Consider the following 14,854-nt stretch of genomic DNA (forward strand, 5'->3'; position numbering starts at 1 on the left):
TAAGTGAACACCACAATTGTCTTTTTCTCCCCAAGCTCTGTACAATGACGAAGTTGCACAGGATGATCTTTAGACGTCTTTCCAGATCTAATATTTTGTGATTAATTTAATGAAAGTCTTTTCCAAACTTCTTTGGACTTTGCCGAGTGTGCTTTACCTGAAGTTGAGTAAGCCTTTGGAAATTTTGCTTAGCAGAATCATGGAAATCTCTTTGGTCTGCTTTGTAGAGATCATAGCACCTCCTTCCCCCCATGATGAGAAAGCAAAATTCTGTTTCAACTTATATCCATATATACATCCTCTAATGAACAAAATACCTACCAGATTTTCTTACAAAGACATGCTTGGATAATTGAGGCATGGGCCAATCTAAAATCAATCTAATGAAAGGAGGCTCTACTTAAAACTGTTAGATAAGACACATTTTTGTCTAATGGAATGAGTTTATAATTTGAAGAAGTGGATTCAAACCCCAAATCCATAACTTTCTAGCTAGGTTACTTTGGCCAGGTAATTTTCCTCCTTAAAGGTTCAGTCTCCTCGTCTGAAAAATGAGAATAATAATATAATCGACCCCATTCATTCGACAAATATTGATTAAGCATCTATTATGTTTAGGTTTCTGGGGAACTGAGATGAAGAATGGCAGTTTGTGATGTGCCAGAGCTTACTATATAAAGGGAGATTGGTTATGAGGAGAAATGAAAGCATGTCTAGAAAGTGTTTAAAAATTTAACCTCTTATCAGAATCATAACTAAGGCAGGATAGTGAGTGCTTTACTCCTTGGCTCTGAAATTTAGAACATATGGACAGGACAAGCTCATCCCAAGGCTTTCTCCCTCCCTTCCCTTTCCCCAGCAGCTCCACCCACCTACCCCTCCTCTCAATGATATAGCCTTAGGGAAAAGCAGGGGGCACTTGGACTCCCTCCTGGACCCTAGTCCCTATATCATCCCCCATTTTCCCAGCATAGAGAAATACAATTCAGTGACATAGAAATATCAGGCCATTCTGGGATCTACTTTTTCACCCTGCTGGGACCGCCCCAAGTGAGCTCCCTCTCATCCCATTATTGCCATAGCTCAATCCTAGTGCAAATAATTCCAAGTTTCACACACCCACACCCACACACACACCCACACCCACACACACACCCACACACACCCACACACACACACACTTATCCTTCTCTACCTCCCATAATCACTGTGAAGAAAATACTTTGTCAAAATCATTGTGTAAAGTTATCCCTGAATCTAGAAAACCCAAATGCCCACCAAAAAGAAAACAAAAGAGGAATCCAAGTGATAATCTATATAAATCATATTTTAATGTCAACTTGTACAGAAACAAGTTGTGTTCATCAGTTTGGTGGAGTCACAGGAAAAGGGAAGAAATTGTAACAATAGCTCATCTGAAACCATTTGCTTCAACAGGGACAGGAAGTTTTATTATTTGGGTCTTGTGGGAACTCCAGTTTCTGCACCTTCCCTGGCTGCTTCTCCAGATCCCGGTACAGCAGTGATTTCTGAGCCTTCAAACGGCAGGCCAAGGACATAAAAATCGACTCCACGTTTTGGCTCTCTTTGGGGTCCTTGGCTGATGTTTCAAATAAGAGCATGTTGTGAGCATCAGCAAATTTCAAAGCCAGGCTGGAGGGTACCTGAATCTGTCCCCTCAAGTCACACTTGTTGCCCACAAGCACCCTAGGGACAAGGGGAGAGACAGCATGCCCATTGCATTCCTGGATCCACATCTTAAGGTTGATAAAGGAAGTCATTTTGGTGACATCATAGACAAAGACCACAGCGTGCACATTTCGGTAGTAGTGTTCCACCATGCTCTTGCGGAACCGTTCTTGACCTGCAGTATCCCAAACTTGCACCTGCAAGATAGGAGAATCGGGATCTCGACTCAGAAAGGAGAAGACACAAAGACAGAAAAAGGACCATGGCCTGTGGACATTGCAAACAGAGAAGAAGCTGGATAATTACTGGCACCTCACAGAAAGGGGCGCATTTTCAAAAAAGTAATATGGCTTGCCAAAGTACTGAAGAAAGTTTAATTTGGGGCTTGACAAAACTCACTTAAAACAGTTTTACTGAGTTAAATGAAATCAATAAAATAATCCCCCACTTTTTAAAAGCTCTGTGAAAGGTTCATTTAATGGCTAAGTAAAACTTATGTTTCTCCCTTCCTCTCCCCCAGTAACAAATTTAATTGTATTTGCTCATGTAATAAGGATTTCCCCTTCCATATCTTGTCATTTCTTTCAGAATGATCCATCTCTGCCTCTCCAACCCTCTGCCCAGAGAGGCTGGTTAGGTGACTCAGACCGTGTCACACAGCTAATAAGTGGCAGGAGCTGTGTTTCAAACCCCAATCTAGAGTTTCTTTTACTTCCCTATGTTGCTTCTACTTACTAAAAAGGGGAAATAGATTCCAACATTAGCAACAAGACGGTCTTCGATGGCTGACACCTTTTTCTGAATCTTTTTCTTTAAGATTCATCTCAAATCTCATCTACTTCAGGAAGTCTTTGTTGTTCCCCTTTCCTGCCCCAGTCCCCAGTTGCTACTGGCTTCCTTTCTCCAAGGGCCATCCATCTACCTTGTTTCTTGTTTTGATCTATTTTTATGTTGTCTCTCCCATTAAAAAGCAAGCTTCTTGGGATGGGGATTATTTTTGCTTTTCTCTGTATCCCTAGTACTTTGCAAAGTGCTTAAAATATAGTAATCACTTAATAAATATTTGTTGAAGAAACAAGCTGGGTCCCAAAGAAGAGATACAAAAGGATATCTCCTTCCTTTGTAGCATGGATGGTCCATGAGTGTGAGAATTTTTCACAGAAGGACAGATTTTTTTTAAAAGGTACTGATTGATTTTGCTGGATTCTTTTTGTCTTTTTCTTTAAAAAAAAAACTATTATATGGTTCTGTGAAAGGGGGCAAATTTAGGTGGTGTAACATATCAAAGAAATTTATTTTTAAAAAATGATTGTTCTGATCTCAGACACTTAACACTTCCTAACTGTGTGACCCTGGGCAAGTCATTTAACCCCAGCCTCAGGGGGAAAAAAATGATTGTTAACTTATTGTTAGTTAACTAAAAATGAGATTATCCTAAAACTTCCTCCCTCCCACCTACTCCCCATTTCCTGGAAATATCAGTTCAAAGTTTCCCTCTATTTTACTTCAAAATCACCTTAAGGTGGATAAGGGAATAACATGATGCAGGAAATGGCTGAAGGTACATGGGTGCTTACTCCAGAATGTGAGCTCTAGGCAAGCAGGGAACCAAGTCCCTTGCCCCTGTCTGGGCCTCAGTTTATATTTTTTGTAAAAGGAGAGGACTGGATTCAATGATCTCTGAGGATCCTTTCTTCTCTGACATTTTTGCTTTCTAGAAGCTTATGATTGGAGTAAATACATACAGAAAAAATACCAATTAGTTGGATGAATGGACAGTCCCTCTCAGAAATAATTTTTTCTCTTTTTTCTTGGCTCCCTGATTTAAGCTTGTTTTTTCCTTTTGCCTTTTTCTCCTAAAAACCGAGAACTGTAGGACAGGTTCTTTGAGAGCATTAGTTAATCTAGATTGTATTCTATGAAGAAATTGTGCTTCGGTGGATATGACCTCAGAAGGATTTTGTTCCTCAGCAATGTTCTTGGGAAATGAGGTCTCTCCCTCCTGGGGCCCAAAGAAAGAATCCCCAGCTGTCCAGAAATCTGTGTGGAAAAGGGTGAAGAAGTAAAAGAACACATTTGTCTGTAAGTGCCATTGGGGGTGGAGGAAACGTGGCTCAACCAGATTCTTCGGAATGTCAGCTGGACAAACACAAGCCAGAAAACGGTAGGAGCTCAAAGGACGGGAAATCAAGAGCAACCATTCCAAGAAACTCACAAAACCAGTGGCCCTACTTAGCATCTAGAAACCATTCCACTGAATGTGGAATGTGAAGTGTACCCGTACATATTACGTTTTAATAAATGCTTTTTGACATTTACACACAGAGATATGTTGCCGGGAATATAGAGTGTGATCCACTTAAAGCAAATCTGTTATGTGAAAAATCAGTATTTAGTAAACACCTAAATTAGGTGGTGATCATTTACTTTGCAAAAGGATTATGTTAAATTCCCAACTTCTCTGCTGAATATGTAGTAAAGAGAGTTCAAGATTCAGAATCAGAAGACCTGCTTTTGAACCCAGCTTTGCTCTTTACTTCCTGTAGGATCTATGGGAAATCACCTTTCTTCTCTGGACCAGAATCTCCCCATCTGTAAAATAAGGGGTTTGAATTAGGGGCCCCTCTACTTCTGAGTCAGCTCTGTGATCCAAGTATGAGCTCATACCTAGTTTAGAAACACCCTCCTTCTCTAGTATCCCTGAAGGCTTCTGCTTCAATATTCCATGACCCTTAGAGATCACCCAACGGTGTTTAGTAAACGTACGGTTAATAGCACTGAGTCCAGTGCAGATATCCCTGCAGGAGGTCATCCAGCCTCTGTAGAAAATTTGCTTGTGGCGGCAGAGTAAAGACTGTGGCCTCCTCCCAGTGGAAGAGACCACTACCCCCTTAACAGTTTAACAGTAGGAAAGGCCAAGGGAAGCCCAAATCAGGCTGGGGAGCAGGAGGAGGTTAGCAGGTACAATTCTCAAGTAGAAATCTGTGGCCCTGTTACTTTTTATACTCCAAGAAGCTGAATCCCAAAAAGCCCGAAGGTATAAAGAGATGCATTAACACTAAGGCTCTAAAAATACCTGGTAAGGGGGGGGGGGTGGCGTGGAAAGGGAGTGGAAGAAGTATTTGGTTTCCTCATTGTGATACTCTAATTGTTTCAGGACAAGAGGGTGCACCCCTTCTGGAAGCTTGCTTTGCTACTTCCAAAATAGTTGGACCCCTCTTGGGGTAGTAGATAGAAACGACTAGTTTGGGATTCACCAGACCCAAGTTCTAGTCTCAGTTCTTACACCGACTAGCTATGACTAAAGACCAAGCAATATCACTTCTGGGCCTCAGTTTCTTGCTTTGTAAACTAGATAACATCCATTGGATTAGATGCCAAGTCATTGAACCTCTCTGTGCCTCAGTTTCCTCATCTGCAAAATGAGTCTAACCTACCTCACAGGGCTGTGACATGGAAACCGCTTTTTAAGATCAAAGTATTAGATACACAAGTCATCATTCTTGTTGTTCCGATTTAAACTCTGCCCTGATATCCCCGCCCCGGTTACTTACAACAGCCTCCTCAATACAGATAGGCAAGCAGCTGAGAGCAAACAAAAATATTACATTTCTCTCCACATTTGAAAGGGGGGAGAAAAACAAGTACTTATTGAGGGCCTACTGTGTGCTGGGCACTGTTCTCATGTAATTGAAGGCCATGTGAAAACAGTATCATCTTGTTTCTCCCCTCCCCAATAAACCCTTTATACAGTTGCTGCCAAAATATCTCTCTCTCTCTCCCTCTCCCCCCCCCCCCCTCTCTCTCTCTCTCTCTCTCTCTCTCTCTCTCTCTCTCTCTCTCTCTCTCTCTCTCTCTCTCTCTCTCTCTCTCTCACTCACACACACACACACACACACACACACACACACACACACACACACACACACACACACCCCTCCCTCCTATCAATTCCCAGCTCCAGGCTATGTACTTTCACATCTGTGCCCTCATTTACACCTTGAAAAGTGAGATCACATGGGAGAACTGGGGCTCAAAGGTCCTGGCCAACTGTTGAGGGAGCCAGGATTGGAGCCTTGTGGTTTCAAGAGAGTAGCTCCAGGGCCTCTGCCTGTCCCTAGACCCAGGAGGGGAAAGTTCTCCCTGAGCCAACTAGATTCATCCTGAAAGGCTAGGTCTTCCCTTTTCCCTTGCCTAAGGGTAGTCCTGGAATTCTGGGCGGGGGAAGGTGGCTTGGTTCAGTGTCTGGAAATTATCTTCCAAGCCAGGCTAAGATTTCTCTTTGTTACCATAGCTTTTTACCAAACGCTTATTAAGCACTAGCTGTGTATAAAACACTGTTTTGGGCACCGAGGGCTATACAATTTGAGGTTAAGATCCAGTCCCTGTTCTCATAATCTAGTAAGGAACTAAGACACATATTCACTAACTAGAGAAACGAATTACATGAGAAGACAAAGGTCCTAGATTTGAATCCTAGCTCTGTCTCTACCTATACAATATGGGGCACGACACAAAATTTCTCTGGTCCTCAGTTTCCTCATGTGTAAAATAAGACAGTTGGACTAGATCCTCTTAAACTATGGTTGGTGACCTCATATGAGGTCTTGTAACAATGTGGACGCCATGAAATTATGATTTATCCTCAGTAAATGTTTGATTTATATTCCTATTTTATATACCTATTCACTCAGGGTCACATAAAAATTTCTCAGGCCAAAAGATGTTGCCAGTGGGAAAAGCTGAAGAAGCCCTGGCCTGGATGACCTATAACACACCTATAGTCTGGTTTTTTCATATCTTCCCATCTACAGTGTCTAGCACAGGGCCTGGCACATGATCAGACATTTAATAGATGTTTGTTGATCAAAGTGACCATCACCAGCCCCAAATCTCTGTCTCCTCATCCTGCTGCTGCTGCTGCTGGCAATTGTTTCTCTTCATTCTTCACTTTGTCCAGGCTGTAGGAAATGTGAAATGTATTAGATTCACTGGGATTAACAAGCCTTTTCTTTCAAAAATAGATAATTTTTGGAGGATTACAGGACCATCAGTCATACTTACCTAAATATAAATCAAGCCCTTTTCCTCCTAACACTCTGCGAAGATCTGCTTTCCTTCTGGAATTAGCAGTTCTAATGGGGAAGGGGGAGGACGAAAAGGGAGACAACTGCTGCAAGAGCCCTCAGACACTAGACCAGGAGGAGAGGCAGCACTGGCTTCTCCTTCCAAAGAAACGAAAGACTTGGCGAGAAGAGATTTATCCAGGGATTGTCCAATTGGTAACATGAAACCTGAACCTTCTAAACCCAAATTGGATTCACATTTCCACTCACTGAGGAGCAGGATGGCCAAGGCAGGCCTGGGAGAGAGGGTGATACAGTGGGCAGCATGAGGTCACTGGGAAACTCAATGGGGCCATAGAAACGGGAGAGAGAAAATGAGAACTACCAAGTCCCAATGCCACCTAGTTCCAAATTTTGCCCAAGGCTGGCCTTGGATCTAAGCACAGGAAACTTTGTCTTCTTCTTTCTCCTCCTTTGTTATCTCTCCATACCCTGAATAAGTACAATGGGTACTCCATCTCAGCTACACTGTGGACTAAGTAGGCCACCATGGGCCGGACTGGTAATCACATCAGTCCATATTACAATGTTTCTATAAAAACAAAAGTTCCAAACTTCAAACAACGTACTCCCAATAAAATCTTCTGGAACATGGATAAGCTGGGGACCATTTGTACTGTGTAAAGATTGAAGTATTTCTATTATTTACTGTCAAGGGCGAGTGGAGGTGGAGAGAGGAAGGGGAATTTGGAATCTATAAAACAAAATATAATAACTACCAAGCTCTTCAAACCCCCTCAAAACCTTTAAAGAAGTAGGATGATGGCTCTAGAATTCCATTTGCCCACCTGGTCAGCATACCAACCAGGATATGGCTGGGGAAATGGGCTCTCCAACATTAGGACTGGGCCCCCCTTCTTAAAACACTAATGGTGTTGGTTTTGAATAATTTCAAAAGTAGCCTTACTTTTTAATGGAAAAACTGATGGAACTGGTTGGTTGCCGTGAGAAGTCTTACAGGCAGAATGCTACAAAACCCCTGGATGGCTGACTCACAATGGATTATTAGTATTGGAAATAAAAGTATTTGGAGCACTTCAAATTTGTTAGCCGGTGATGTGAGCAAGTCATTTGACTACTCTGGGCCTTAGCTTCTTCATCTGTAAAGAAGGGAGCTCTCCCCAGCTCTCAATCCCATGATCCAACTCAAAAAAGGACATCTCGGGCCTCCCTCAGTCTTTGTCTGGATCTGGATAGCCACATCACAGGGAAAATTCCGGACTGGAAAAGTCATCTCTTCATTTTACCCAAGAAAGCCTAGACTCAGTGAAAGAAAGTGTTCTACCTCCCAAATAGATGCTGATCTGGCAAAGCCAGGCCCACTGCCTATTCCCATTGCACTAGCCTCCCTTCACATGCCCTTTTCAACTTTGACCACCCAAAGAGTTGGGATTCCCTGACATCCCTCTCTTGGATCATTCTAAGGGACTCAGGGAGTCGTGGGGAAACATGTTCTCTCAGCTCCCAACTTGCAGAGGCATTGTCTCCTAGGAGTGAGCAACAGGATGGCTCCTTTCCCAAGTCCCCAAGATCTGGGAGACCAGGTCCCAATTAGGTGGAGGGTGGCTGGGAAGGGGAGCCTGCCAGAAGGTGCTAAAAAAAGTCATCCACTCCATTAAGTGAGGGGAGACAAAAGGGTCCTGGTTGCCTAGTACCCAAAGTGTACCCCCCTTTTTAGGATTCCCTCCTCCTTCCAGACTGCCCCAGGTTTTCTAGAGTTCAGAGACTTCTCCACCTTTGGGAAGCTCCTTGAAGGCCTTGGACAGTGGCTGCGGAAACCCATAGCTTCCTTTTCACAATCATGCCTTTAAATGCACAAAATAAAATACAATTCTATTGAAATACAGCGATCAATAGGGTTTTTTTTTTTTAAGTTAAGGGCTCTCAGGTTCAGTACCTTTCTAGTGTAAGGCTCCCTCGAATTTCATTGAAGGGGAAACTGAGGTCCACAGAGAGGATGGGATTGGCCCAAGAGCACTCACTGAGTAAGGGCCAAGATGGGAATCATTTTACCCAGGTTGCACCTGACTGAAGAATGGGGAGGGAACAGAGGCAGAAGAGGCAGGCATGGCCAGTGTTCTACTGTGGAGAGGGGGGTTAAAGACAAAGGATACTTCTTCATATGCTTTGCTGGAAATGCACTTATCTGTAAGCCTGGAAAATCCTGCTCTCTCTGGTCCACTGGGATTTATTTTTTAATAAATCACGTGTGTTTCTCAAAGCCTCTAGGGAACAGTAACACTCAAGGAGCATCATTTTCAAATGTGGACGGGATAGCCTATGCATAATTTTTAAACCTTGCCAAAGGCACACAGATGCCCAGTCCAATCTCTGGAGGGGGGAGGGGTCTTCTTGGTTCTGCAGCCCCCCACCAATGACCTGGCTGTCAATCAGGGCTAGGGCTCCACCCTCTCCAAGAGAGAGACCAGCAGAACACAGAGAATAGAGGGGGGGGCGGAACTAAGAGAACAATTTATCTAATAATCAGGCTGTTGGAAAGGGAAATAGCACATGGAAGGGAAAGACATCAGAACTCTGATAGATGCTGTGACCAATCCTACCTTCAGCAGACTGAGGAGGAAGCAGAGATGTGGTGGACTACAGGTGCAGAATGAGACATAGATCGTCAAACATGGCCAACTGGTCCTGGTCTGTTACACGGGAGGGGTGATGTCAATGGGAAGCGACATTTATGGGTTGGTGGTTTTTAAAGAGCATCAATTAAACAAAAAAGGAAATTTGTGTAGCCCTGGGCACCTTCCTCACTTCCGTGCTTCAAGTTTCTCATCAGAGAAAGAAGAACAATGGACAGGGACTTCCACCCCATATCTCCCAGGGGGTTGTTGATAAAAGTGCTTTGCCAACCTTAAAGCCCATAAAAGAGCCTCTATCATCAAATCACTGTTCACCCCTCTACCCCAGATCCCCTGAAGGGATGATCTACATGTTATTCTGGGAGACCAAATAGGACAGGCTTTGGGCCAGAGTGGGAGCTGGGTCTGCAGAACTCTTCCCCAGTTTTCTCATGACATCCTAGGTTTCTTTCTCTCCCATGGTACCCTGCACTTCAGTCCAGCTCTATCATGACTCTTTTGAGGTCCCGGATATCCTCATCCAGCTCTCCTGTGCTCCCCCCCAATCTCCCTCCTCTCTTCTGTGACTCCCCAGGACCCACATCTACTGTGATCCTCAGACCTCTGTTCATTTCTTCCACCATAATTTCCAATATTCCTATGAATCCTTAATATTGAGCCTTCAGCTATAGTAAACAGGCACTTCTACTCTGGCCTCTCTTCTAGGGCTAGCTCACTACATTCTGAGTATTAGCCAGCAGAATCTCTCTCACAAAGGGGGAACCTTTGGCAGGCACCCCCTAGCTGGGTGGTTTTGGCACTCCCTCCTTGAGAAGTGCCAAAGTAGGAGAGGAAGGAAGTGGGAGAAAGGATAACCAAGGAAATATCTTCTCCAAACCTCAAAGTACTCTAGCTGATCTGTTTTCTGCCACCTTCATTCATGAATGCTGGCCTTTCAGAGGCTTCTAAAAGGCAAGGTCACAGCTCCCACTCTCCAATTCCTTTGGGGACAATGGCAGACAGAAGTCTGCTGCAGTAATGGGACCCTTTCTCCATCTCCCTCTCTCCCTCCCTGTCTCTCTCTGTCTCTGTCTCTCTGTCTCTCTGTCTCTCTCTCTCTCTCTCACACACACACACACACACACACACAGAGATGGCACAAAGCCCACCAAAATACTGCTTTATGGCCCTGGGACTGGCCTCCTCCCCCTCTCTAATAGGAACTTCTCTCTTCTCCCAGTCATCTCTCTCCTCCTATACCAATGTCTCCAACCTGCCGGGTGGCACTTCACTGTCCAGCTACTGATGCTCAAAGCTAATAAAGCCCAAAAGGAGATCAGGATCAGGGTCCTCCAATCAAAGCTCAGCAGCCCTGATAGGAAAGTCTCCCTAGTTCTTTTGTGGTAGTTTGTGGTAGAGCAGGACATAGGCTAAACTTGCAATCCACTGAAATTCCTTACTAGCTCTGGCTTCAGTGATGAGAGCACAGGCCTCTCCTTGAGTTGTAGCCTCTCCTTGAGCCTCAGTTTCCTCTTTTGTAAAATGAGAAAATGATCCCTTTACTCCTTCATAGGGCTATGTATGTGTATGTACACACACACACACACACCCACACACACACACGTGTTTGTTGATGCGGTTTTTTAAAATATCTCTGTCATTTTCCAATGACTCACTCGCCCCCACCAACACACACACACAGCCGCACCAGCACCATCATCCTAGAACCCTCCCTTGTAAGAAGGAAGTAGCCATTAAACAAAGCAGATTAACACACTGGCCTTGTCTGGCAACAAATGCCTCATTGAGTACCTTTGCCTTAGAGGGCACACTTCACTGTCAAGCCTCTGAGGTCACAGTTGGTCACTGCATTGATCAGAGTTCCCCACAGGGCTATTGTCCAGGAACGGGCTTTGTAAATGTCAGAAGCCTGGAGAAACAGAAGCCGCTTGTGCTTTGAGCCACTATGGGAGGTCTGAAATCCTTCTCGTGTGCATGTGCCAGATTCTCCCAAATCACCAGCCTGGCTTTGGGAAGGAAGAACAATGCCCTGTGTACTAAGTGATGGACTTGAAGAGTTTCAGCTGCGGTGACTGGAATCATAAGAAAAACTCCCATTTCTCCCACGTTTTCAGGCTGACAAAGCATTTTCTCACAAGCCAGCAAAGGAGTGAGTGCAGAGACCACGGTCCCCACCGTTGTGGTCCCAGAGAAGGAAGTGACTTGCTCAGGATCACACTAATAAGCAGCAAAGTGAAATTAAATGATCCCAGCCATCCCAAGGAAGTCAAGTATATGCAGACAGAGAAGGTAAAGTGTACTTTTTGTAGCAGCGAACAATTGGAAGGAAAATAGATGTACCTTTGGTTAGGGAAAGGCCCGACAAAAAGAAATGTAAGGTTATCGCTCTATGGGAAAATAATGAATGTGAGGGATCCAAGGTAACATGACTGGTGCAGGTCAAAAGAAGTAGAACTAGGAGAATAATAAACATAATTAATAACGTAAACAAACGCATACCCCCCACTAAAATGAAAGCTTTGTTATGGTCATGATCAGAGAAGTGGGGGCCTACAGGGGCTGAGTGTTGTATCTGCTTCAGAAGCGATGGCTGCTGTCAAGAGCCTTGTACTTAACTGCTTCTCTTTGTTAACAAGGGAAGCCTCAGCTGGCTGGTGGGTAAGATGATATGTCTAGAGAGGACTATACTTTAAAAATGAAAGTCATCGAGAAAACATTGATGCTTTAAAAGGGGGAATGGGCTGTTTGGGAAGGATGAACTCTTCATTAGTGAAGAGCTCCAAAAAAGGGTAAGATCTTTAAAAAACCAAAACGAAACAGAATAAATGTGGCAGAGGTCCCTGTTGATGGACAGAACTAGGTGACCTCTGAGGTCTCTCAGTTTTATAATTCCACTCCCGTGGGTTTGTTCCTGTTTTCCCCCGACCACCATTCTAGAATGGTTTTCACTTCATCCACAAGCAGACACACTGGGGGATCCCCGATACCCCGCTAAACATGATCGCTCTCGGGGCTCACTCGACTAACCCACGAACACTGGAACGTCCCTGACCTGGATCTTATCTCTAAGCTGTCAGCTAGCTAATGGAAATCCTCTTGTTTTGGGAGGGGGCCCGGAGGACATCTTTCTGCTTCCAGATATTCTGCAGAGCCGATGAGACAACGCCAATGACTAATAATAATGCAACATGGGAAGCAAGTTGGGCGTCAGGAAAAGTTTGGGGCACTCAGGGTTGGGGAGCCTCTCCAATCCCTCCACACAAGGCTCCCTACGGGCTTTGTTAAGCACAGCAAGGGTCTCCAAGAGCCTTTTCTCAGGCCAGCTAAGCTTAATTCAATTCCAATATAAAATCGAGCAGCCTTCTTCCCTGCTGCCTGCCATTCTTCCGCCCCCCCCCCCAAGCACCGCTTGGCCCAACTGGCTCCGAGCTTAATGGCAGCCAAGGTCCGGAAGGAAATCTGCCCGCCTACAAAGTGCTTTGGGATCCATTCCACGGAAGGCGAAATGCCCTACGATAAGTCTGTGGGCAATTCTGCACCTTGAAAGGGCTACACTGTTTGGGGTGGGAGACCTCCCCCCTCCCTTTCAAGAACAATGTATTTTATATCGTTCTCTTATAATGGGGGCTTCATTTCAGCAAAGCTCAGGGAATGGTTGTCTGCATCTGTCAGGGGCACTGGCTGGGGGGGGGGGGGACTGGCAACGCTGCCCGTGGGGACGGAGAATAGACAGCAGAGCCTCTTGTTCTCGAGGCTGGGGACTCTTGGGAGTCCGGAGTCATTTAGGGAGTACAAAGAGTTTTTCTCCTAGGGAAACACCCTTTCTCCGGTGCTGGACAGCGGCCGCGCTGTCAGACTGGGGACTCACTTAGCGGCGAGTGGGGCCAGGGAGAGGACCCGGCTTGATATCAGGGCTGTGAGATCTCGAGTTGTGCGGTTCGGGTCAGATTCCCCCCCCCTCTCCCGGCCTCAGTTTCCCCGTGTCTAAAAATGAGGAGGTCTGACTGAGAGGATCGCTAAGGCTTCTGCAGTTCCCCATCTCTGGAAGCGGCCTCATAAACCACTCCCCCCTCCTCCAGAGCACCTGCAGCAGCCCCCAGGCGGACCTCCGATCTCCTCCCCGCCCCACCCCGCCCCACCCCAGGAGCAAGCCCGGTCCGTTAGGGGTCAGAGGTCAGGGGTGGGGTCAAGCATCCTTCCAGGCATCCCCTTGGGACCGGGTTATCAGGGCAAGAAAGAATTGGCTCCCGAAAACAAATCACCCCCCGAGGGGCCCCGAAATGGTTTTTTTGGGGGGGACCAGTAAAGGGAGATGGCAAGGGTGGGTGCGGGAACGGTGTGGCTCGACAAGATGCCGAGCTGGCGCCGGCCGGTCCCCGAGCCCCAGCCGCAGAGCCGGGGGCCGGAGATTCAGCCGGTCGCCGGGGCCCAGCGCCCTCCCTGCCCCCATCACCTTGATCTTCTCGCCCTCGATGTCGACCGTCTTCTCCTTGAAGTCCACGCCGATGGTGGCTTCGGTCTTGTCGGGGAAGGTGCCGCCGCAGAAGCGGAACGTCAGGCACGTCTTGCCCACGTTCGAGTCGCCGATCACGATGATCTTGAAGATGCGGACCTGCACATAGTGCTCCATGGCCGCCGAGTCGAGCTCCAGGGAGGCCAGGCTGGCGCCGGCCGGGTCCGGGGAGGAGGCGGCGGCGCTGGCGGCGGCGGCGCGATGCGGCATGGCCCCGCGGGCCGGGTCCGAGGGCGGCCCTGGCCGGCCGGCCGGCCGCGGCCACACAAAGGAGAAGGGGCCGCCGCGGCTGTTCGCCGGCGCCTCGGGGCACAGGGCGGAGGGAGGCAGCGGGGTGTGTGCCGCGCGGGGCTGGCTGAGCGTGTGCGGGGACGCGCGGGTGTGCGTGTGTGTGCGGGGAGCGCGCGCGGCACAAAAGGCGGACGGCGGGAGGCGGCGGCGGTGGCGCGTGGGCAGTGCCGAGGGGGGCAGGTCTAACAGTCAGGTGGCGCTCGCGGCGGCGGCCGCCCAGGCTGCCGCTCCCGTCCGAGCCCTCGCCTCTCGGGGCTCGCTGACGGGGGAGGGGCCGGCGACGGCTCGCCAGACGTCAGGCTCCCCGTGCCAGGCTCCGGCCTCCCCCCCCTTCCTCCAGTCACCCCGAGAGCGCCCCTCGCCCGGGGCTCCCATTGGCTACTCGGGTGGGTTGCCTCCGGCTAGCCAATGGGAACAAAGCCCCGCACGCGGAGGCAGGGGCAGGGGCGGGCTGTGAGGGGCAGCGCCTCGGACCTCAGAAGCAAGAGTCGGTCCACCCCGGCTTGGGCCCCCCCTCCCCCCGCCCCGGCTTATTAACGCTAGCTTGCTGTAGGGCAGCGGCTAGGTCCCTTCGCCAGTCTAAGCGAGCCTCAGTTTCCTCCCGGAGCCAGAAGTCAGTCACAGCTGGCGTAGCCTTGCGG

The 14,854-nt window shown here is 47.4% G+C and overlaps 1 protein-coding gene across 1 annotated transcript; it reads right to left on the bottom strand.

Annotated features, from left to right (window-relative positions):
- Positions 1 to 1,309: 1,309 nt before the first annotated feature.
- Positions 1,310 to 14,386, bottom strand: RAB33A (RAB33A, member RAS oncogene family). The gene is made up of 2 exons (XM_074278208.1): positions 13,863 to 14,386; positions 1,310 to 1,886 (listed from the first exon to the last, which is right to left on the bottom strand). Exons 1-2 carry the CDS (start codon positions 14,130 to 14,132, stop codon positions 1,431 to 1,433), a joined length of 726 nt encoding a protein of 241 aa, XP_074134309.1. The 5' UTR covers positions 14,133 to 14,386; the 3' UTR covers positions 1,310 to 1,430.
- Positions 14,387 to 14,854: the final 468 nt, after the last annotated feature.

This window comes from Sminthopsis crassicaudata, chromosome X, assembly GCF_048593235.1.
Source record: "Sminthopsis crassicaudata isolate SCR6 chromosome X, ASM4859323v1, whole genome shotgun sequence".
NCBI lineage: Eukaryota > Metazoa > Chordata > Mammalia > Dasyuromorphia > Dasyuridae > Sminthopsis > Sminthopsis crassicaudata.